The sequence below is a fragment of the Cydia fagiglandana genome, chromosome 5 (genome assembly GCF_963556715.1).
Source record: "Cydia fagiglandana chromosome 5, ilCydFagi1.1, whole genome shotgun sequence".
Classification (NCBI taxonomy): Eukaryota; Metazoa; Arthropoda; class Insecta; order Lepidoptera; family Tortricidae; genus Cydia; species Cydia fagiglandana.
Genome location: NC_085936.1, coordinates 14,410,680 through 14,437,501, shown reverse-complemented (window position 1 = coordinate 14,437,501; position 26,822 = coordinate 14,410,680). Strand labels below are relative to the sequence as shown.

The following is a 26,822-nucleotide window of genomic DNA, read 5'->3' as shown; positions in this document are numbered from 1 at the left end:
GATTAGATATCGATTCTAATGTAAGTACCAATATCATCATCATCTCAGCCATAAGACGTCCACTGCTGAACATAGGCCTCCCCCTTGGACCTCCATACGTGCCGGATGGGGGGTGAATGCCATAATCGCCACGCTTGGCAGGCGGGTTGGCGATCGCAGTCGAATACATCGAATTTGAGGGACGCTGCTGCCCGTCCACCGGTGGTTTAGGACGTAGTTTAAGGACATACCCGGGTCAGTACCAAGTACCGGGGTAAGTACCAATATGTTATGCTTTTAATCTTGCTTTGATGCGACCTTCACGAACGTTTTGGTGATTCGTGCGCATCTCACGCATGATTATCATTTAATTCAGCCTGCACCAATCAGCGTGAGCGATATTCAAAGTCGTATCAAAACAGGATCAAAACTCTAACACATTGTTAAATAGAATCGCCCTTCTGATCTGCATAGGTTTGAACCGGTTTCTACAAACCCCTGAACACGCCGAGCTTCTGACAACCGGTGCGATTCGGGAAATGCATTATACATTCACTAGATATGAAATAGTAACGATATGTGACGTTCCACGGCAAAGGGACCTTATGGCCGCAATAATATTGGAGTGGCGTTAATAATAGCGTAAGCACTAACCGCCACAGGGTGCCTTTTGCCGTGGAACGCCACATATCGTCACTATTTCATATCTAGTGAATATCTAATACATTTCCCGAATCGCGTCTAACGATATATTCCGCTCGATTCGGGAAATTAATTAGAGACTCACTAGATATGAAATAGTAAAGATATGTGACGTTCCACTGCAAAAGGTTCCTTATGGTGGCTGGCGCCGTGATACGGGAAATCAATTAGAGATTCACTAGATATGAAATAGTGAAGATATGTGACGTTCCACGGAAAAAGGTAACTATGGCGGCCAGCGCTTACGTCGCATAGAGCCGCAATAATATTGGAGCGGCGTTAATAATAGCGTAAGCGCCAGCCGCCATAAGGTACCTTTTGCCGTGGGACGTCTTACGTATCTTTACTATATCGTATCTAGTTAATCTCTAATTCATTTCCCGAATCACGCCGATTGACTATTTTTGCTGTATTTGGTTGGCTCGTACGTATTCTTATACGTTTTTCGATTGTAAGTTGCATCATTTTAACTTTACTTTACTTTAAGTTAATGGCACTACTGTCCCATGGGACACTTATAAATACATTTTTTGACACAGTAACGAAAATAAAAGCATGTATAAATTGAAGAATTAGAAAGTATTTATTTAAATGTCATTAAGTAATTGAAGGAATGTTTACAAAAACAACATAACTGACTACACTGGTTGACATCTGAAACGATTGACAATGTTCTTAAAAAAGTGTCAACCGCTCTAAGCAGTTAGTTTACTTCTAAACCAATTAGTTTTAGAACTTCTATTTATAGAGTATAGAATAGTTGATTTAAATTTGAATACTGATTAATAATAGAAGTCCAAATGTTCTGCACCCTAGCGTAAAATTATTAACAATTTAAGTAACTCCATTGTGAACATGGTTAACTTTTGCTATACAATGAAATCAATTTAATTGTTGACGAATGACAGTACTTAGCTGGTTTGACGAATGACAGTACTTAGCTAGTTAGTTTAGTGTTTTAAATCATAATATTTGAACAATTGATTGATTGAATACCACGCTGAGTCAATCCGTCGAACTATCGAACCAAAATAACATTTCATTTAACATCCCGGTCCATACTGTATACATATAGTGTTTGTACTGGCCTTGCCTGCCAATATCAAATGGATTGTAGGTTATGGGAAGACATCGTAACTTTTAATTACAGCATTTTTGATGCAGCGGAGTGGTGTTAACGGAATTGGTATACCTAGATAATTGAAATGGTAAATTAAGGTTAATATTAACGTAATTAATGCTAATTAATCGTTAGGATTGAAATTGTTTATACCGATTCCGTTAGCACCACTCCGCTGCACCAAAAATGCTGGAAAAGTTACGATGTCTCGTTATGGGTTAAATATAACGTTGTCAAACAAGTTGAAAAGTAACAAAGAAGAAGCACTGTAACTGCTTTCATACGGTCTAAAATAAATCACTGCCGTATTCGAACTTCAAGATATTCACAAGAGACGACACGTACTAGATCCATTCTAGATACGTTATAGTTAAGATATCAACTAGTTCTCTTTTGCAGCGCAATTCGGGCAACCAATGTCACTTTTATGTTAGATAGCGTAAGATATCTATTAGATGTGAATTGGATCTCTAAGTCATATCCTGAGGAAATCGTTCAAGGGTATCTCCGGAATCGCTCAAATGTCAAATTTGACAGGTTAAATCTTAAACATATCGTTATCGTATCTTGATGATGTCTAAAAGATATCTAATAGATGTCTATTTCAAAATCAGAATCGGGCCCTCAGCTTCTAGCTTTTTTAATATGACTCGAAGGGTGTCTAAATTCGCCTTAAGAGGAAATTGGACGACCTCTTGCAAATGAGGCCCCCATTTTTCTCTCTGGATATCGACATAATTTGACACGATTTAATGTATATTAACCATAGCTACTCCCCTGTCTTTGTTTTTTATTTCAATTTAAATACACATTTCTACAAAATAAAATCAGTATATTACCACGAGATCAAAAACTTTACACACGGAATTATACTTTTTGTGACAAAAGGACTCAAAAGATACATAGTAAATTGGTCATTACACATGTTTTACATATACCTTTTAACGCAAAAAAGTCAGTATTAGGTGAAATACAAGAGCATATTTATATTCTATACCCAAAGGTGTACCCAAGGGATAGACCCGTAGAATGATTCAGTATTCGTTTGTTATACTGTGTTCTTATTGCTCTCGAGTATATTTCATTCATATTTTATCATTTTGCTGAAATTACCTGCTTGAAAATTTATGTTTTGTGTATAGTTAGTTCTATGTGAGCAACAGACAAAATATATTTTAAAATAAAAATAAATGTTTGGAGCTAACATCTGCTTAAAATAATAAATCACCGGCAACGCACCCATGGACTTTATAATTTTGTTTTAATTGTCATTTAAATAATACTTAGGGGTGTCTATAATGAAACAAGAAATTATAAAGGTTTTTTACAGTCGAAATCCTTTTACAAAAGAATAACTACGTCAACAATGGAAAAATTTCAATTAAAAAGACTCTAATAATAACGTTGAAATAAATGTTAATTATTTAATAAAATCTTCTTCTTACTTTCTATCACTCAATAGTATTTTATGCAGCAGTAAGTTAACTAAAAGATTTAATTGAGAAAAAAAATCGAGTGGCGAGGATAACGCTAAGAAATACACCATGAGCATAATTGGGTTGGCTAAGTCATACAAATTTACCTACTTATGTCATCGTAAAAACTTAACTAGCTTAAGTTAATACTAATTTATGTTACCTTAATACAGCTTATTTATTATTTATTTATTATTATTAACACACAGTACAGAACATATAATTGAACAGGTCCCTGCAAAACTGTATTTACAGTTTGCCTGCAGGTAAGAGTCTCTACATACACATGTATTTAAGTGAGTACTAATTTTAAATTATTACCTATTAAATCTATTAAATCTAAACACTTAGTGACACTTGCACATGTGCAACTGTCACTTAAGTATTTGCAATAGGTACAGTTATAGGGCACTTTTAAATTTATTTTTATTTGGCTCATGCCGAATGTTCTCGGGTAGACTATTCAGGAAATACAGAACTCTTTTTCTAAGAGTTCTATCACCAAAATAGTTGCTAACCCGGGGGACTTCAAATTTTCGCGCAGTTACTGCCCTTGTTTTATGCTTATGTTCTATTAGTATTGACTTATTGAGTTATGCTCTTCATTGCCATGGTAGTTAACTGCTAGCTTAGTTACTCTGTTTATAATAGGTATAAATGCTACTTACAAAATACAAGAACTTTCTCGCCGATTAACCCCACCAGTTGTTTTGTTTTCATTATTCAAAGCTTTCTCGGCCATGTCGTTGCATACATTCCACCGTCATACTAACAAAATGTAATATGTGCAGAGGTTTTAGTGAGGTTATTCAGCTTTATGAAGCTCAGGTTACATGTGGGGCTTGAGGTACCGCATTCTGCCTGGAACGCTGCCAGCGCCGAGCGATCGTCTGATTAGGTATACAGGGTGGAAAGGCACGACGATCCTTCCCGGAAGTATTAGGTCGTTTAAGTGATACAGAGCAGATTGGTAATGGTAAGAATCGTTAATAGAGTAAAAAATAAAAATACCAAATTTTCTACTTTTTAACTGTGGTGATAACCTTATACCTAGCATGTGCACAAATGACGGCTAGATTAAGGATCTCCGTCGGGAAAGCTCGGGACTTAACGCTTTTTTCCGATCGTTGACAGAATCGCAATGATGTATGAATGACGTATACCTAAATGACAATTAAATCAAATGAATGCAAAAATATTACAAACAACAATTTTATTACTTTCTTAGATAATTACATTTTGCCAATATTTAACACTATCTTCTCTTCACATACGGTATTCAAATGTACCCCCGTATCTTATAATGTACGCCGCAGCCCGCACCCGAGCCCGCGCACATTGCCCATGCGATAGTGTATGCCCTTCGTCAATTTTCCTCCGCAGATTGTCAAAAGCAGCAATTAGTCTTTAATGTCTCATTTCGTCCGCAGTTTCACATTCCGTTTGGTACATCATATCTTTTACACAGCCCCACAAATTTAAATAACCACGAGCATCTAACAACGGCATTTTTATTTGAAGAATATGACATTAGATGATTAGAAGTAAAGTTCAACGACAATTTAATTTCAAACATCAGACGTCTTGTCTATTTCCTACCACGAAAGGAGGTTTGTTAGTTAGGTATTTAAGAAGTATTTATTCTTGATTTATTCTTAGTATTTCATTTTTGCAAGTTCATTTGGTGCATCAAACACAACCTACTTGTATTATTTTAGATAGTTTCCAATTATTCGAAAATAATTTTGTGAAACGTGTTAAGAAACTAATACCTTTTCATCAGTCAAGGAAACCAGAGATATTTATAAGACGATTGCGTACTTTTGAGTGGTTGTCAATGTCACAATTTGAACTGTCGTTGTAAACAATGTGGTTAGTATTATTCATATTAAGGAATAAACATAACTACTTTATTCATCAAGTATTGAACAAGTGGAACCACTAAGAAAGCGAAAATCCTGCAACGATTCTTACCGTGTTGTAATCAGACCTAAGAGTGGTTAGAACAAATTAGCATAATTTCCTGTCGTATACTGATTGTTTACAAGTAATTTCATTGACCCTGTGACATGTTAGGGTTAGAATTAGAACTAGTTAGAACTAAGTAGTTTTTTGCTTGGATGTTTAAAAGGCCATAATTTAAAAACGGTTGCCCATATTAACATAGTTTCTATGGAGAAAATATAGAGCTTAGGCTAAACAATCCCCCTTTTGCGGAAAGAATCGTCGTGCCCCTCCACCCTGTATATGAATTTGCAAAATGACTAACAACATGTTTAAAAAGGTAAGTAATATTAATACGGCATGTTAGCACTAACATTTTGTTTTAACGTAATTGAATGGGTTAATCCATCTGTCAGATTATGCGATTTTGGTATTAAGAAAAGGTAATAGAGTAGATATTTGCTGAAAGAGTCGAATGGATTTACCAGAGTTTGAAGTTAAGGGACAACTATCGTGAAATAAAATGTATATATAGTTTACTATAGTTAGCTACAAATAATTGAATTGAGAGTTTATTTAGAAACATTTTCGATACCTAGGAACCTACATATTCGGTGGTAACGCATAAGTACTTATTCTTACATTTCAATTTTATATCAAAGTATCCCGAATTAACAATATATAATATATTAGTGAATAATTATTATTTTAACTACTACTACTACTAACTAAGTAGTAAGTTTGGTACTAAGTCGTAACTACTTATATAATTATGCTTTTAAAAGTTGTGTTGTTTTAAATAAATGTTTTTTTTTGTTTTTTTTTTAAAAAGATCATTACTGACATCTTCTTCTTCTTCTTCCTCGCGTTATCCCGGCATTTTGCCACGGCTCACATAGGAGCCTGGGGTCCGCTTGACAACTAATCCCATGATTTGACGTAGGCACTAGTTTTTACGAAAGCGACTGCCATCTGACCTTCCAACCCAGAGGGGAAACTAGGCCTTATTGGGATTAGTCCGGTTTCCTCACGATGTTTTCCTTCACCGAAAAGCGACTAGTAAATATCAAATGATATTTCGTACATAAATTCCGAAAAACTCATTGGTACGAGCCGGGGTTTGAACCCGCGATCTCCGGATTGCAAGTCGCACGCTCTTACCGCTAGGCCACCAGCGCTTTTTCCCTGATCATTACTGACAGTATCGGCACAGAATAAGTAATAGTATTATCATACAGAACGGACACGCACCGCCCCGCCCCGACTCGGATTACCTCGCCCCGCGACTGAGTTCTGACGGACTCCTGACATACTCTCAGTTCGGCTAGCAACGCCGCGGCGCGATGACGCAACGTTCAAAATGCCGATGTATTTTGCGATGTATGGTTGTTTTTCAAATTCACGAAATAAAGAACATTTATTTTTATTATACATATATTAAAAAGTAGCGTTTTGTAATTATTTATATTTAGTCCACGCTAATTGTGTATCGACAATTCGACATGACATTTTTGGTAATTTATTGCCGCACCATACTTTACGTAATATTTTACGGGCTTTACGGGTTACGGGTGAGTTCGCATATACGTTCAAATAATATTAGCTGTGACCTGTGAATAGAACAGTAAAGTTTATTATAGCAAGGATCTAGGAGAAAAAACCATCTTGTAAATTATGTTTGTTTCTTTAATTTAAGGAATAAAAATGTTTGATATTTACGTTACGAGTACAACGATAACGCTCCGTGAACTCAAAAACATGTAAATAGTATCCCTAAGCGACTTACTCACACAATGACGCGTGTACAAACGTGCCGTTCACACATATACACGCAAACGAGTTTTGATGTATGGCGTGTCCGCCCTGTGGTATCGGTAAAATTATCGATTCTCGGTAAATTTTTTAATTTTCAAACTCAAATAAAGTCGTATATTTTTCTTAGATCGTATTTCAAGGTTACATCAAAGTACCTTTGACCGCATGACAAGAAAATCTATTTATAAGATACTTGAGATTACTTTGTTCTCAGAATGCTTTTATCCCATGTGTGTACCTTTGGGAAGACACTCATCAGTTTCAAATACCTCTGGACCCGATTCGGATTTTGAAATAGACATCTATTAGTTATCTTTTAGACATCACCAAGATACGATAACGATATGTTTAAGATCTAACCTGTCAAATTTGACATTTGCGCGATTCTGGAGATACTCTTGAACGATTTCCACAGGATACGACTTAGAGATCCAATTCACATCTAATAGATATCTTACGCAATCTAACGTAAAAGTGACATTGGTTGCCCGAATTGCGCTGCAAAAGAGAACTAGTTGATATCTAAACTATAACGTATCTAGAATGGATCTAGTACGTGTCGTCTCTTGTGAATATCTTGAAGTTCGAATACGGCAGTCTTTGTTTCTCTGCTGAACATTGTTTGCTTAATGAACCGTCACACAAATAAGGGGATCGAATTTTGATGTTTAAACATTGTTCACGCTGTGCAATTCTCGAAATTTAAGTACAATATCTGGGAGACCGAGCTTTGCTCGGAAAACATATAAAAACTCAAAAATGCGCGTTCTCTCAGAGATAAAACCTAGCTGATCGATTTACCGCCCTCGAAAACCCCCATACTTATAGCAAATTTCATCGAAATCGTTAGAGCCATTTCCGAGATCCCCGAAATATAAAAATAAACAAGAATTTCTAGTTTAAAGATATTAGATTAGATAATATAATGGACCCATATTATGTGTAGTGTTGGTATTGTGCGGACACGCTTTATACCACGTATGTTGATCCGAAACGCCTTTATGCTTGGCATGATAGATTTTAGACGAATGTTTAAGTAGCAGAAATCTTACATAATTTACTATCCCTGAAAACCAAATGTTGCTTCGTCAGAAAATAAGATGGCATTCCTAATAATAAAAGCCGTAGGTAGTCTGTATTTTTATTACACTTTGTAGCGAAAATTTTCGAAAGCACTGTGACGACCAATGTGTCGTAGTGAGCACAAAAAGGGTTTTGTCAGGGCTTAGTATTTGAGCCCGAAACGAAGCAAATTAAAGTTGTTGCGTATTTTACGCCCTATTGTCGCACTTTTATCTGCAGCTAAAATATATTTCGCAGAAATTATAAGTAAAAGCATATTTTATCTACGACGTTTTTATATGTAACGTCACTTTTGATACAGACATATCTGATTCATGTCGCATCAAGCCGATATTTTATAATTCATAATATGTAAAACACCACTATGAACAAACACTATGTTTACAAGTCCGTCTAGAAATCTAGATAAATGTGACATTTGTGTTTAATGACCTTTGAATAAACAATATATCGTTAAGAGCTTTAGACCCATCAATCACGTTTAATCACGTCCAAAATAAGTCTTGAATGTGGAAGATTAATTAACTGACTTGCATCAGTTACTACCACGCCTACGTAGACGAACTAGACGACATATTTTTTATACAGCATTATCATGAGTGCTTATTTCATTTGTGACTGAGCAGATAACTGTACGGTAGGAAGGTACAGGGTACAGGGGCCGATTTTTGAATTTCGACCGCTCGATTTCGTGTATTTTGTTCAATAATATCTCCACTACTAGGCATTTAAATTCTACTAATAGAATTGAAAATGAGTGGTCAATACCACTACATTCCGAAGTTCTATCTTTCGTATTTAAAAAAATTAGCATTTGTCCGTTTTCCACCGATTTATGAGTGCCGAAATCGAGAGATCGGAATTCAAAAATCGGCCCCCTGATCCAATTCACAAATAATAGAATACAAGTTTTTTTTAATCGTAAACTCAAAGACATACGAGCCATTTTCTATCAATCCTCAATTTATTGAAGATTGGCGGTCAAATATGATGCTTCTATTGGTCATCAGAAGCGAAACTTTTGGAAATTTTATAAATAATAAGCAGCTTGTTACTTTATATTGGAATAAGACAGCTGGAGGCCTATTCTGAGTTAAAATTATGGTTTTGATCTTATTTTTATAACCCCGGTAACTCACCCTTTCTGGAGGCGTGAAAAAGTTGTCTCATTAGGTTTCTCGCTCGCACTTTTTAGTGCACAAGTGAGATGCCTAGTGACGATCATCAAGGTCTAATCAAAAGAAGATCAAAACTGTAACAAGTATTTCAAACCAAATCAGTCTCCGCGTAAGAGTAATTTTGTGTTTGATTTGTTTTGGGACATTTTGCCCACGTCTATTAATATGCAGCATATAGCAAATGAAGGCTGCATGAAAATTGGGACATTAATTCCAGACAGTTAATGTCCGAAACGATTTGAGGTTTGGCTCAAACGAAATTAGAGTTTCAGTTTTTAAAGTCTGAAAACCAAATACTTGTTGCTATGTACCTTATTCGACTCGATTGTCTGTCAAACACAATTAGTGATGTCGCTAGTTAAAAACTTTAACTAGAGACATTGTTAATGAATTAGCTAATTAATATCAATACACCCGCATATACTCGCAGACACAAAAGCCTCGAGAAATAGTAGGTATTTTATTTAAATACCTACTTACCCCCGTTTTGGGCTCAAGGTGTTCTCCAATCGGTTTCGTTTTTAGCGGCACTAGAGTCGCCATTTGCAACCGATTTCATAAACGATGCGTTTTGCACAATTTTGATAAGTATACAATATCATATATACCTACCAGTCAAAATCGAGAAATATAAACTTCAAACTGTAGTTCTCATACTACGTACAATTTTAAAACTGAGCGAACGGCTACTTATAAAGTAAATACTTAGGTAAAAATTAATATTTTACTTACACAAAATCCATGTATGACACGTCTGGCAGCCCGTCCGGCCAAGCAAGCAAGCATGCCGTCTTGAGTGTGCCTTTCGACCTGCCAACAATGTTTCGAAATTATAAATTCTGACGTTCCGAGAAAATGGCATTTCACAAAACCTAGATTTAGGAACATATATAGTTCTGTAAACATTTTTTTCCAAATTTAGGTGTATAAAATTCTTTTTTACGTTTTTTAAAGTTTAATATAAGGTATACCTAGCTATAAATAATCGATAATATATTGTATACGAGTATTAATCAATCAGGGCATAGACTTTATGGGCCCTCAATGCCGAAAGCCATGATGAGAATCATATATCATTAATGATAAATTTAAATTTTGTACTAAAGTATCTACCTAAGTACCAAAACTCTGAACATAACATTATTAACATTAGGATTCAAGTTATTTTTGTTAAGGGGGCCACTGATTAACAGTCCGCCGAACGGTATCGGCCTGTCAGTTGTTCGGAACTGTCAAAATTTTGTTCTAACTGACAGGCCGATACCGTCCGGCGGACTGTTAATCAGTGGGCCCCTTTAAAAAAGGATTGGCCTGAAACGTCAATGGCGTGGAACGAAAAGAAATCGAATGTCACCCTACCTTTCCCTTTGAAAACACTATAAATTGGTATTATTTCAATTTCAAATTGAATTACTTTCCACTGAATACGGGACCGGCGGTGTTTTAACAACAGAACCGTAATTTTCGTACCTACCCATTAAGGAAATTACCAGAAGAAAATTCATTTAGCGAATTACTTCAGCATTAATTACGTAAGTAGTATAATCAGGTCTAGAATCTCACCTGCGTCAGAATTAATGCTCCTTTTTATCACGTAATGAATAAAACTAATCACATTACAGATGTGACATTTATATACGTATAAAGCACATAGGTACATTGTTTAGGAATTAAAATCTTAAACTCCCAAAATAGTTTTAATGAGTTCCTTAGTTATTCACGTATTATTAAGTCGAATAAACGCTCGACATGTTTCGATCGATTTGTAGTACACGTCACGCTCTTGACCAGAAAAGGCAGTTCTGCAGTGCTCTATGAAGAAGATCCTCAGAAATTGGATTGAAACATGTCGAGCGTTTATTCGACAATAATGCGTGAGTAACCCATTTAACATCATTTGAATAATATCTGTGTTTAATTTTATACTTAGTGAAGTGAAGTTAACCAATACAAAATTGTCCTTCGTCGGAAAACGATATGTATTCGAAACTAATAATGTAGCGCTGAATCAGCCGGCGGAAATTCGTTTGATAAGATATGCTATAGGATTTGCTTATTCCACCTCAGTAAAATAGTTCAGTGAGCTGGCCAATATACTCAGCGGATATCTTGTTTAGGTACCTAAATTATACGTAAATAATTTTCTCACGTATACCTAGGTGCATCTAGGTGCTCTATCCTGCAGACGATCAGCTAGAAATGGATAAAGACCAGAGAGATTTTATTTACGGGCGAATGAATTTTCTTAAAAAAATTCTCACTAGCGAATGGACTGTCAGTCAGTCACCCTCTCAATACAATTGTATTTTGTGTTTATTTTTATATTCAATTTTTATGAATAAACACGATAATTTGAATACTTCCGTTGATGTTGACAAAAAGCGATATGTTAACTGTATTTAAAAGAATGCTAACGTTTAAAATAAAGACGGAAAAAGCTCTGAAACAATTATGATTTGATGACGGAGATCAAAATGGAGAGAGAAAACAACGCAAGCTCATTGGGTTTGGTGTCGTTAGAATTTTCTTGAATGCGCACTTAAATTGGCAGGGTAGGTACCTATCTATATTCTGGCAATCCAGCTTTGTCAGCAGAAAAAGGCGGCAAATATAAAAAATATAGGTCCGAAGGATCGATCTCCCGTACAAATAATGAATTTCGCACAACCTTTTCTACTTACGGATTTGTTTTACCAGAGTAATTTTAATTCTGCACACATTTTTATTAGCTGTTTGCACTTTTGTAAACCTTATTTTTTATTTTGTAAGGCGTAGAAAAACATAAGGGTACAAAGCATGATTTTTTAATTCCGTTTACACCGTAACATGTTGTTAACTCGAAATCGGGCTCCTGATTCATATAGTTCTCATTCTTTCAGTATTATTAACCTACCTACCTACCTACCTCCGAATAATGTGTGACGCGTCACTAGATATTCGGATATCGGATACACCTATTTATATTTTTTTCTAACTTATAGTTAATCATGGGTCTGTCTGCTATTTCATATATTAAATTTATTTTCGCTAATCACACTAAAGTTATATCTTTAATTCGATTTGGGTCGGAATAGATTCGACGGCAGTGGATTCAGCCCTGGCGGAAAGCAACCTCATAGAAACGTGCTTCAAACAAGCTTTGTCCAAAAATTACGGGATTGAAAAAGTATGGAGCGCCAATAACTTTATTGTGTATAAGAATAAGAGTCATTGATTTAGGCAAGCGAATCGAATGTAAGCGTGTACATTAATTTAATATAGTACCCGCAAATCCGTGTTTATCTTCCACCCTCGCAACGTCGTAGCAAAAGAAACAAAGTTTGCGTTACAACCCCGATCTTCAGTTTAGTGTATGGGTAGTAGGTATAATACAAGAAACATTCCGCCACGATGGAATTCTTTATAAAAACGCATAATAATCAAAATCCAAACGACGCTATCGATCTCACCGGCGTCAATCCAAGATGGCGCCTTCCAATGCGCTAGTGAGGTGCGCGTACTTCGGAAAATGAAGTTGTGCCGTTGAATCGTTTTCAGCAGTTAACAGTTTGTATAGTAGGTACCTGTATTCCTTGGTAGTGGAGTAGAGCAGACAAGGCACAGCAAGCAGCATGCCGCTCACCCAGATGACGGCTATCGTGATAAGTGAGCACGTCTTAGACATCCGCGGCCGCATCGGCCGCACTATCGCCTGGTACCTGCAATAAAAACTGGATTTAAAGCTGTTATTACGAGGTGAACCTTAGACTAATCATTCATTAACTGAGATAAATAGATTTATATCGCAAAGGACCTGTTTACAAGAGAAAAATTACCACCTTATTCATAAACCTTTACGGGCCTGATTTATGGTAATATTCCATTTCTAACCGCAGCTGCACTACCGGTACTGAACGCGTCGCTGTCATTGTCAATTTCCATAGTAAAATTGACAGTAGTGCAGCTATCGTTGGAAATGGAATGTTACCCTTAGTTAACCTTTTGGACGCCCATGACCGATATATCTGCACCGCAGGTCATTGGACCTGCCAAAGGCGGATTATTCGGTAACAGATCACAGAGCAACATAGACCTACCGTGCATATATGCAAGTTCAATTTCAGTTTCGATACTTCGGTGACGTCCTCTCCCATTCTTACAAATACATAAGTTAAAATGACAGATAAAGACGAACGGTTATTAGCTAATTGAGGCTTTCAGCGCGTTAATGAATAAGGGGGTTAGTAATTATATTATAATAAATGAACGCTTTTCTGAAATACTTATTTGTCATGATTATTAATAATTTAATACATTTTAGATAATAATGTACATTACCGTTAATTTAACCCTTATTCACATTAATAGAATAACACTGAACAAAAAAATACTAAAGAAAACGATGCTGTATTGAATACTTTTGATCATTTATTGGTTACAATTCGTTAAAATGCTATCGTTACCCTAATTGCGTAGTCTTTTCTCCCGATATAGCATTACCATTAGTTCATATTTTTCTGTATTCCGCTGAGAAATCTTTGCTGATCATTAAAAACAAATATTTCCCAACAAAACAAAACGACAAAATTGTTACTGAAGAAGGCTTCGTGAAAGAATGAGTCCTCAATTCGTCGGGATATTGTTTTTGTATGTTTCCTGATTTCTAAGAAGACAGCTGGTCCAATTTAACTTTTTTGTTGTTTGAAAAGAACTTTGGCAAATATGGGCACACCTGTTGTGATTTGAATATTTTTTGTACCTAGGAACTATACTAAAGTCGTGCGTTTTCTCTAGGAAAGCGGTGTTTGATGATATAGAACTACTGATGAAGACCATAATACTCGTATGATGACATGCTTGTGACTTATTCTGCTCTAACTACTGTAAAGAGGTTCATTTAGGTTTATATTTTGAAAATTATTTATTTCATTCTAGAAACTTGTCATTGTAAAAAGTTGAATACGTTGTCATATCAGTCTGAAAAACATCCTCATAAAACCAACACCTATATTCTTGTAAATTTTCTCTGTAAATAAAACTGTGCCTCGTTAACTAATCTTTTCAGTGATTCGCGTGACCATTACATCTGGCGACCGTGACAGGACGTGCGTGCGTTGCTATAACAGTCAAAAAAACATCCTCATCATACCAACACCTATTAATTATTGTAAATTTTTCCCTGTAATTAAATTGTGCTTCGTTTAATAAATCGTTTCTGTGATTAGCGTGACCATTACAATGCTGTTTTGTGTAGCCGATTCTTGTTTTTATATAACGTTTTAAAGGAATGTTTCCCTAATAGTACATTACTTTACAAGTGCGAAAAATTGGATATTACCTAATTACCTATTGGCACATAATATATCGTACAATGTTTTACAGTACTACAGTCAGCAGCAGAAGTTGCTAAGCGGACGAGGTGTTCAAAATTACCTTAACGCGCTCTTATTCTCTTAACATTATAGTCGTGTCAAGATCATTTTGAACACCTCGCCCGCTTAGCAACTATTGCTGCAGACTGTACATATGGCCCTTTAAGTTTTTGACTATATTATACGTAATGGGCTAATTATCGCACCGTGGGGTAAAGTAGCACCATTATTACTTGCCTATCTCAACAATACAAAGTTTCGACAATATATTTGTTAATTGTTACCAACATTAGTTTGCCAAGTGCTGCCGTTGAACGTTAAACATTAATTAGATTAGGAATTTTTCTACACTAGTACACAGTTAGATATATAGCTCTATAGGTGCTTGTGTATGTTTCCATGACGACAGACTGGAACATTCTTGTGTTTAATGATTAAACGTCAACAAACTACCTACCTTAGGGTAAGATTCCATTTCCAACGACAGCTGCACTACTGTCAATTTTACTATGGAAATTGACAATGACAGCGACTCGTTCAGTACCGATAATCAGTGACGATAATGGTAACATTCCATTGCTAACCGCAGCTGCACTACTGTCATTGTCAATTTCTATAGTAAAATTGACAGTAGTGCAGCTATCGTTAGAAATGGAATGTTACCCTTAAGGTACCTACGTACCACACAGGCATGAAATAATTTTGCTACCGTATTATTTTTGTCAGTCAAGTGTTAATAAAATAAAACTAAGAAAACGGATTTTATCGTGTATATTGAATTTATACTACATCCCTAACTTTCGAACCCTCTACAGCTTTCGTAGTCAACGGATGACTGAGGAAAAAGTACAAGTGTTTATAGTTGAACCACATTTAACGTATTTTCAAAAGCAAAGTGCTCCGTGAAGAACATTTTGAAAAAAGTACTAATAAATTTATACTTTTGTAGGTAGAGTTAGATCAACAAAAGTCTGCAGCGATTTTGATAGCCCACGCAGTGCAAATGTTATTTTAGCCGTGCAACTTCTATCAAATTTTGACGTACTTATAAATAACATTTGCACTGCCTGGGCTATAAAAAACGCTGCACTTTTGTAGTTCTGACTCTACTTTTAATATTTTATAACTGCTGTGTAGAGAAGCCATTTATAATCAAATTGCGTTCAAAATATTTTACCACAACTTAAACAAAACAAAAACGTTTGATTCGTTTCTGAAAACAGTTGTTGTTTGCAATTTAAATGGCGAATAAATATGAATTGGTAATAATTTATTACCTATCCATATTTATTCGTTATTACTAATAATTTCACAAGATAATCTCTTGTTTAAGCATTCCACATAAATGTCATTACCAAATATCATTCCCAATTTAACAAGAAAGTTTTATCGGAGCTTGAATTTCTGATATGACGCAGAGATATTTATTTATTCAAACAAGAAATACAAGTAATATAAACAAAAAAAGCAATTACAAACTAAAATTAAAAACTACAATAAAGCTACAACTAAAATAACTACTATGATAAATATGACGCATGGTTATTACTAGTCATAAATAAACGAGGACAAACGTTCATAACAAACAACGCAAAAATAAATTTATGTATTAGATAATCATAAGAAGGTACCATTGACAAAATTGTTGCAGACTAGCAGTATATTAGTTTAGAGTTTGTTTGTATATAACAAACCAATCTAGATAATCCCCTTTATTTTCAAAATGAATTGTGACAATCCATATCAAAATGGACCTTATGGCGTAGGAGTTTACGTCGCGTATAGTACCGCATTACTCGCATTAGTATTGGCATGGTGTGAGCGCCGACGCTTAATATGTATTGTCACAACTAATCAGTTTAGTTCGCGCAAAGACATATGTAACTTCGTATAAGATGAATAAAGTCTAAGAAAAAAACGTGCCTCGGAAATAAAGAAAAAGTCATCCTCGGATAGATGCCGCACACACCTTTAGCCTATTCTCGGCTAGGTGGCGTGACGACACCGTTTCATATTTAACAATTTTAACACATAGATATCAGCACACCTTTAGCCTATTCTCGGCTAGATGGCGTGACGACACCGTTTCATATTTAACAATTTTAACACATAGATATCAGTGACTGAACATGGGTCAAAATGATATAAAAATAATAAAATCATTTATCCATATATATATTAATTTTTTTGATAATTTTATACGTGTTTATTTTGAGTTATAGTCGTGTGTCGATAGATGGCAGTAAATTTACAGTGACTACAACATTTACTATGACAGGACCCCTCTATACTATCTATTATTTTTGGTTAGCGTTTTCTGTAAGGCGTTTATTAAGGGTTGATGCAGTACTATGGCAATGTGTGAAATGGTGTTATGTATTTCGACAGGCAAATACGTAGGAAAAATGAGAACTATAATGAAACAGGATTTTCATACTATTTGACAGCTGTCTACAGTGTCAACTGTCAGGTAGGCATGCAATGTGCTCCATACGCCATACTAGGAAGGCGCCACAGTCAAATACGGAGCCAATGGAAATGCTGCTGTCTTCAAATGTAAATTAATTATTATGCAGCAGCCGGCAGTGGACCTACGTATAACTAGAAACCAACCCCCTTATTCATAAACGTTTACTAAAGTTGACAAGCCGATAATAATCGTTTGTCCCTTTCCACCATACCAATACGTATGGTAAGGCACAAACGATTATTATCGGCTTGTCAACTTTAGTAAACGTTTATGAATAAGAGGGCAAGGCTTTAAGTTTCAACCTCCATAGTAACTGCGTTAAAGCGACGGCGTATTATTAAATCGTGAGATAGGGTACACATTATACGGGTAGTTTATCTATGTGCTAAACTTCATAATATAAATCCGCTATTCCATTACGTTATAAGTGGGTACACAAACTTTCACGTCTATAATAATTTTATCAGTGAGACTTATTCATATCGCTGCCTATAATATTCTTATTATAATAGCTTAGATTAAGCCTGCTTATCTTGTAAGATTACCCCAAAGCATTCAATAGCATTAGAGGTTTATATTAGGTGATTGTAGGTATGAGACTTAAGCTTGTTATCTTAATAGTAGCTCTCGATATTACTTAGTAGTAGTAGCTCTATTTCAAATACTAATATTATTTCCAATGAGTGAAGGAAGGGTAAAGGTCGGGCAGCCAAATAGGCCTACTTGGGTCGATCGACTGGACACCGTTCTGTTGGTCATCCTAAATATCATTGGGCAGATAGAGTGGAGGCAGATCTCCATGAGCTCGGCGTCAGCGAAAGCTGGCGTGATAACACTCAGGACCGAGCAAAGTGGCGTGCTCTTGTGTTAGAGGCCAAAACTAATTTTAGGTTATCGCGCCAATCAAGTAAGTTTAGTAAGTAAGTTTATCATTTGGAATACGGCAGGCAGTACGGGTAAAAAAAACATATTTTTAACAATTATTCTGTGACTGTGACTAGTGTCAAAACAACTGGATGTCACATAAGACATTAAATCACTCATTCAATGAAAAAAACGAAACAAATATGCACATTAAAGCGCACGAGAATAATAGGAAAGAATCAATTTATTGAGTTTTCTAATGTAACATGTGTACGAGAATATTACGATATGCAGATCATTTCGAACTTTATAGATCACATATATTAATAAATTAAATATATGATATGCATAATGCATATCGCCTGCATTAAGATTGGTATCTGATCTTAGTAATAGAATAATATGCATGAGATTTAAAGTTAGAACTTAGATAGTCCTTCAGATTTAGTTTGTGCAACCTAGTTACAAATGTTACAATATATACTCGTATATACCGTGTGAAATCAGCACGCTGCGTGGAAAGAATAGCTTGCAATTTGGAAAACTGGAACACAACTATCGAGAAAATACGAGTAGAAAACGTCCAAATAACGTCCTGTTACACATTGCTTGCAGTTTTTAGTCGTACGTGAATTAAATGTCGAAGTTAGCTGGTATTGAAAGTGTTTATTAGATTGTAGCATCCAATAACAACACAGAGGGATTAGAAAAATAATAAACAATCACGCCAATCACCGTTTTATCGCTGGGTTACACACTTCTTAAAAAATTTGTAGGGTTCCGTACCTCAAAAGGAATTAATATAATTTCCTTTTGAGGTACGGAACCCTACAAATTTTCAAGATTCATTCTTATTCGTGGATTGTATATTAGATTAACTGGTCATACTACTTTGTACAATACGATACGGCACCAAAGCAATTTATCACACATAAAAATAACATGCCTAGTCAAAGCAACCTGCCACCCAATAACCTGTCACAAAATAACACTTTTATGACCACTTTACGACTTTTATTCCAGTTAGTGGTAGTAAAATGTTTCTCAAGCAATTTGGTCGGCCCAATCAGTACCCAGTTGTTCCTAGGTCTCGGAAGTAAATTTAAGCCCTCGTTGGGATATATTTTTAATACTTATACTGCCATGGATGACCTATCATGTCAAAAAAGGTTAGAGCTCGAGTGCGAATCATGTCCGCAAATGATATCTTCATAGTCTTATCAAGCCAGGATAATAATGACGCAGTTTCCAAATTAATTACTACACTCGATATCATAATAAAATGGCTTGGTGATCACAACCTAGAATTAAACTTAAAAAAATCTAATTTAATTAATTTTCGTCCTTATCAGAGAGAACCACTAGAATTAAATTGCAAGTATTTAAATTTCCAATTAATAAACAATTGTAGTCTGCTGGGTATAAATCTTGATGGAAACATTAATAAACTTGAGGAAAACCTAAATGTAGAAAACGTTGCTTTAAATCTAGTTTTACCTATGCTCTTAGGAATATAAAAAAAAAACATACAGATTTAAAACCGGCCATGAGGTATTACGCGTCCAATATGGGATTATTTTGTGGGATAACAGCACCGAGGTTTCAGCCGGCGTATTATGGATGGCTTTATCCATCTTAATCCACGTGATAAAATAACTGTCACTTTTTAACACCGTGGGATAGAGAGTGACGGGCACTGTTTTATCACGCTGTCACGTAGACAAGAACGACCATCATATCCGTACAGATCTGTTTATCCTACAAAAAAAAAGAAATGCGTCAGGATTCTCGCCAATATATACTTGGTCAAGCAGATCTTGTCAGTAGAAAAAGGCGGCAAATTTGAAAAATACAGGCGCGAAGGGATGATGTCTCATAGAAAATTTGAATTTCGTGCCTTTATCTACTGACAAGATTTGCTTGACCATCTAGAAACCCCTGAAAGTTGTAGACCGTTTAAGAAATTACTAGGTATCAAATTGACTCTATCATCTTAGTATATTTTAGAAGCCTGTAAATTTGTCCGAAAGCACCCAACCCTATATTCTAAGGCCAAAGATCATTGCACATATCACATGAACCTGCGTCATAAAGACAGATTAGCCCTACCAAGTAGTAACTTGCAAATGAGCAGTAAGAGCCCTCATAATTATGACAACCATACGAGTTTACAATAACTTCATAAAGAAATAACGAAAGATGAAAAATATGGTAAATTTGTTAACCATTTGAATGGATATTTAACTGAGAACTGTTTTTATTTCATAGAAGATTATTTTGAATTACATATATAAACTAGACGGGGCCCGCAGCTCCGCTCGCGTAAATGAAATAAAGAGTTCGTCTTATGTTTAGTTAAATACCGACATTATTATGTATTCAACCCTGCCATGGTTTAAAACTGTGATAGGGATTTCTTATTTGTAGCCGTTATTTGGATAACTCAATTCGCAAATTTGTCAAAAAATGATGTGATTTGATAAAAGGCAAGATTGTATTTTTTCATCTACACGTATTTATTTAAAACTTGTTTCAAGATAAAATTATTATTTGTTCTTATAAGCCTAGTTGCAAAAACGTTCATTAGATTAATTTTCGCCTTAAGACGAATATGGACGACCACCGCCCTTAAATCGCCTTTTCATACAAACATAGGTAGTCTAGTCCTCTCGGTCTTGCGATAGCTCTCGCCAGTCGCCATGGCCGAGGTTGAGCAGGTCTTGAGCAACTACGTCGTTTCAGCGGTACCTAGGACGTCCACTCGGGCGTCTCCCATTTTGTTGTCCCAAGTACTTGCGCTCTCTTCACGGCACGATCCTCTCCCATTCTCTCTAAGTGTCCGAGCCACCACTGAATTTAGCCGCTTTTGTCTCTCAATATTTCGCCACTATATCGGACCACATCCTTATTTCTATTGGCAACAAAATTATATTACGATATTTGGCTGACTGCTGACTGTATATTTGCTCATTTTTATCAGGTCGCTCAATAATATCTGAACATGCACTTTAATCTACCTACATAACTACTATCAATTTTGTATTTTTGGCCCATCTCAGCATTCTTAGCCCGTTCCCCGGACGAATGGCAATGTTTGCCGAAGCCGTTAAAGTGAATCTGGATAATATAACTCAAAAATAAATTTAAAACAACAAAATACAAATTGATAACAATAATATAGTAATTACTTTGATTGATAAGAATGATAAGTCATATATGACATAAATCACTCGTATGGGCTCTATAGACTAAGGTTGAGGTTGACAGCACTTTTTATTTTACTTCGTGTAAAAAACTCAGAAATACCTGTATACCAACATGACAAACATAATTTAGTTTACTTTAACTTACGGATTTTTTGGTCTAATCTGTAGCACCGCCAAACGAAAGCAACCGAGAGTTGCCGAGAGATGGCCGAATAAAGTTATTTTGAAAATTTCATTTGCTTATTGTAAATTAAATACGCATCGAAAGCGATACATTTTATGTTCTAGTTATATTCTCATATTTAGATAATAGATTGGAACAGTTTTTTCTTATCATACGTGCGTCGTATTCGAGAAACGTGTCAAAAACTTTTTTAGAAATTTGTAAGGCGCCATCTCGCTTCTTCTCTCGTTTTTTATCCCGTTCTGGTTTTTCAATTTTATATATATGATATCAAAAATAGTTGTATTATTATTTTTAAAACATTTATTTTATTTACATACAATATATATACAGTGTTACTACTAAACGTAATTAATAACTAGCTTAAATCTAAAATAGGCCCCTGAGGCATTGTACCAAGGATGCTGGCGGCATTTCCCCGCTGTATCGCAAAGCTGATACGTTGTGCGAGGTAGCCGCCAGCTCTTCGGTCTTGTATTATTTTATTCTTGTTACAGATTTATTGTGTATGTTTTAGTTATAGTTTTGCAATACCCTAACAGGGTCTCATGTTCTGCCTTAATTTTGTAAATATCACCTGTATTTATTTGTACCAACATTAACGCAATAAAGATATTATGAAGATTATGCTACGACGTCAACAGAACGTCTGGATCAACACTGGGATAAATATTTCAGTTTTTAACTTTTTATATAGATAATGTTATCTACCAACTTTTTGAATACAATATCGCTGTCGCAAATCTTTTCATGAATAATTCTTTATTTAATATTTATGGCTCGTTAATGTAACTTTATTTTTCAAACGTTTTCAGTTGTTATTCAATACTTTGCTAAGTACTTTGGCATAAATAACAACCATTTGTCTTTATTGAACCCTTATGATAGTTTAACTGTAAATAGGTACTGTAAGTAACTGTATTTAAGGTAGTAACTATTATAACCTATACGCTTGTGCGGAAGGTCAACATTTGATGTGATAGTAGCATGTGCTTTTATTTTCATTAAAAGCTATAAAAGCCCTTAATATGGCACAGCATTTGATTACAAGGTTGTACGTAACCAACTACGCCCATGGCCGTTTGGCTAGTTTCAAGTAAGTACCATAAGCCGCAAAAGTGCATGGTGACTCTATCAATGAATTCATTCATAATTTCTCCATGCAATTTCGCAGTATTGTGCTTGTAACTGTATTGAAACTCGAAACCTGCCTGCGCGGTATGAGAGGAAAGCATATACCTTCGTGAAATGCACATTTTAGCGGTGATATTAACGTTTATAGCCCTTTACTTTTGGGTATGTCTGCAGGTAGGTCCACATCGAATTTACATATAAGAAAAAAACGTTTCACTTTTTCTACGAGCGGGCACAAATCCGTCAGACTGAAATCTGCTAACAAGTTATTTGCTGTAGCGAATGTTACCTACTTGCATAAAATTTATACTTCTAAAAGGGAATTTAGAGTAGCGAATCAATTCGTATCAATTTAGTAGTTTTAGAGTAAAGAGAAGCAGTAGCATGACCGTTTTACCTACCTACCTACCTTAATTATGTAATATGTTTGCAATAAATAATTTTGATTTAAATGGAAAATGAGGTGAGAATCAAAATGCCACAAAAAAGTGCGGTTTACCAACACATTTTCGACCCATTCTCGCTACGTGAAATGCAGATTCGGGTGCAGTTTACTGATTGTATTTCAGCCTGGGTGTTAATATATGTACTATAAGCAAATAGGGTTTTAACATATTCAACACCAAGAACCCGACTGTCGGGTACACTGTTCGTAGCGACTACGCGCTACATACGACGAAACCGTGGCTACGCGCTACGAGCGTAACCCGTAGCACTTAGTGGTAATGAATGTGTTAAACAATTGAGACATATAATATGAATAATTTCCTAAATATGGTACAGGAAAACAACTATCATCAATAATGGCTTTGTAGTTTTTGTATGACTCCGTATACCTATTTGTAGATTCAGTATTCAGTAATATTCGGAGGAGGAACCTTCCTGAAGGATACCACTCTGCTGTTTGAATATTCAGCTACGAGGTATAAAACATATGGCAGTGCCGGCACCATCTTCTTGGTCTAACTTTTTCCTACACATCTATCTTGACTTATTCTCCAGTCATTACGGACCGAAAGTAGGTATGCCGAATTGGAAATAATTTATAACAATTAATGTTTTTAGTTTAACAGGTAAGTAAGTATATTTACTACCAATATCTTTATATTCTTTCCGGTACAGGTGCATATACACTTATGCATCTATTACAAATGTGCTTTTTCTGTAGAATTTTTATGTAAATCCTTTAGTAGGTACTTAATTCAGTAAATGAAAATGCTTTACATGTATAAATTGACTTTCATTTCGCTTTTTACTGATTCCAGTCAGGTAGGTATTCCTGCATATTCTATCTGTAAATATCTTAGTAAAATTATATTAATAAATTCAGGCTATTATAATTTAAAACATATTTCAAGCAAGCGTATATCTTTCCGGCTATTATTCAATCAAAGAATAATTGTCTTCAACTTTGTAACTACCGCATTGCCGTTTTAGTCGTAAACCCGTAACGAGCATTTTTGGCAATAACGACGACGAAATTGGAATAACTCGTTCTAACGACATCTGTGGCATGCCGAATGATCACTTGCCTGCTGGGTCAACAATGTTCGGCAAAATCGGCGTTTTTCTGTTGACAACACGAAAAATGGCAGGCAGTCTGCAACGCGCCGTATAAATCAATTAAATTTGAATTTTAAATCATTAACTCATCAATTTTATCGCAACAACTCGTCAATGATGTTTGCCGCCTGAGGGGTTATTTTGACGAAGTGTTTAATATTGTTTGAATTGTTTACTGTGGCTGAATCAATTATGTACATATAATCAAACAGCTTTTAAGCGGTAGAAGTTTTGGTTGTTCCAAAGCATTGCCTATAAGAGTCCGGCAAAAAACTCTGGCTTTAAAGGCTGCCAGTGTTGGGATTACACTTGTACGGACCCTAGTCATGAAAAGGTTATCGTGGAATATTACGGTAAGATCATAAGCGCTTTAACTGAATCAGCAATTGTAAGTGGAAGGCCGAATATTGTCAAAAAGAAAAAACCTATAGCTGGCTGGAACAGGTATGTGAGCGAGGCTCATAGGACGGCCCGTTTAAAGTTTCAGGTTTGGTTGTTGCACTCTAAACCGAAAGTAGGAAAAGTGTTTGAGGAAATGCGTGAGAGTAAAAGAATCTTTAGATCTCGTTTAAAGTGGTGTCAAAAGAATGAAGAACAAATTAAGTTGGATATTATATGCGAGCACCACTCTAAGCGAGATTTTAAGAGTTTCTGGAAGTCCACTAACAGACTCAATCCCAAACCGGGCCTTCCGGTGAGCGTCGAGGGTATCAGTGACAGTAAAAGCATAGCCAATATGTTTAGAAGCTTTTTTCAAGTTGTGTCACCATTGACATCAACACAGTCTCCAGGGGTAGGGGCGGATGCTGGGTCTCGTCATGGCCAGGGGACAACTACCAAGTTTACGGCTCACGACGTTGAGAAAGCCATTAGATGTATGACAAGGGGTAAGTCTCCGGGCCATGACGGCCTCAGTATTGAGCACCTCCAGCATGCTGGACCGCATCTACCAAGAGTACTGGCCATGCTGTACACTTTTTGTATCAGCCACGCGTTCCTGCCAGATGACCTGATGAGGACTGTGGTGGTGCCAATAGTAAAAAAACAAAACCGGTGACATCAGTGACAAAAACAACTATAGGCCAATTTCGCTTGCGACCATAGTAGCCAAAGTGTTTGACAGTGTGCTTAATTCTCATATTGACAAGTATCTAAAGTTACACGACAATCAATTTGGCTTTAGATCTGGTTTGTCGACCGAAAGTGCAATTTTGGGTCTTAAGCATACTGTCAAATACTACACGGACCGACAGACAAATGTATACGCATGCTACCTTGATCTATCGAAAGCATTCGATATGGTTAATTATGACATTCTCTGGCAAAAACTAAAGGACATTAACATGCCACCAGACTTAAACAAAGTCCTGAAGTACTGGTATCAAAACCAATCGAATGTAGTTAGATGGGCGGGAGCATGTTCGGATGCATACAGGTTGAAGTGTGGAGTAAGGCAGGGTGGATTGACCTCGCCTAAGCTCTTCAACCTGTATGTAAACGCATTGATAGAGGAGCTCAGCAGCACCCGTATCGGGTGCCATATTGATGGAGTATGCGTAAACAATATCAGCTACGCCGACGATATGGTGCTGCTGAGTGCCTCTCCCTGTGGGCTCACCAAGCTGATAGGTATATGTGAACGGTACGCGAATAGTCATGGTTTAAAATACAACGTTAAAAAGAGCGAATGTATGGTCTTTAAGGTTAGAAACAAGTGCCCATGTGATATCCCACCTATAACACTATACGGGGAGGTACTCACTGTAGTATCACAATTTAAGTATCTCGGACATATTGTGACATCTGACCTTAAAGACGATACAGACATTGAACGCGAACGAAGAGCATTGTCTATTAGAGCTAATATGATCGCCCGTAGGTTCGCTAAATGCTCTAAACAGGTCAAGGTCACTCTTTTCAGAGCGTACTGTACTTCCCTATATACTAGCGGCCTATGGGCGAACTACACAGCTACACGGTACAATGCTCTTCGGGTTCAGTTCAATAACGCTTTCAGGGTACTGATGGGGCTGCCGCGATACTGTAGTGCATCAGGGATGTTTGCCGAGGCGCGGGTTGACTGTTTCTACGCGAGTATGCGCAAGCGATGTACATCCCTGGTGCGCCGGATCCGCGCCAGTACCAACAGTATCCTGAAAATGATCTCGGAACGTATAGACTGTGTGTATCTCAACCACGGCTGTGCTATACACCTAAACCAATATGTAAAATACGTACACTGATACCATAACTTGTGAGGCGAACTACCTAAGAAAGCGCAGAAATTGAAATTGATCGAAGTGACATTTAATCAATATTTTGACATTTTTCTATTAATTGACATTATTAACTTTAACTTGTAATTTAAGGCTCTAATATTATTATTTATTTTCATTAAATCAAATCGTTTTTTTATATCATATTTTGATTTAATTTCATTTCTTTCTCATTTCAATTAATTTATTTATCTCTATAACATGTGTAACAAAATGACATTGTATAGCATATAGAGTTAGTTTATAAGTCATAGTCGTAAGTACTAACAAAAATGATCTCAGTTGGTCCTTAAATAAATGATAATTAAAAAAAATTAAATTTAAAGTCCATTTATTTCATGATATCTACAGGAAAGTCGTAGGGTCTCTATTGTTTCTCAAATAGTTTTAAGTCATAATGTATTGTTTGTCCGAATTTTCGTTAGTCATAATTGGTTTTTCTCAGAAACGCGTAACTTTTCAGGATTGCCACTAAACA

General features: G+C 36.0%; 1 protein-coding gene across 1 annotated transcript in view; it reads right to left on the bottom strand.

Annotated features, from left to right (window-relative positions):
- The window catches only part of LOC134664743 (tachykinin-like peptides receptor 86C), an 85,377-nt gene that overhangs the window by 17,029 nt on the left and 41,526 nt on the right, over positions 1-26,822 (bottom strand). The window contains exons 5-6 of the mRNA XM_063521490.1: positions 12,860-12,994; positions 10,029-10,106 (exon numbers count right to left, since the gene is read on the bottom strand). Coding sequence (XP_063377560.1) covers positions 10,029-10,106; positions 12,860-12,994 — 213 coding nt within the window. The remainder of the gene's footprint in view (positions 1-10,028; positions 10,107-12,859; positions 12,995-26,822) is intronic.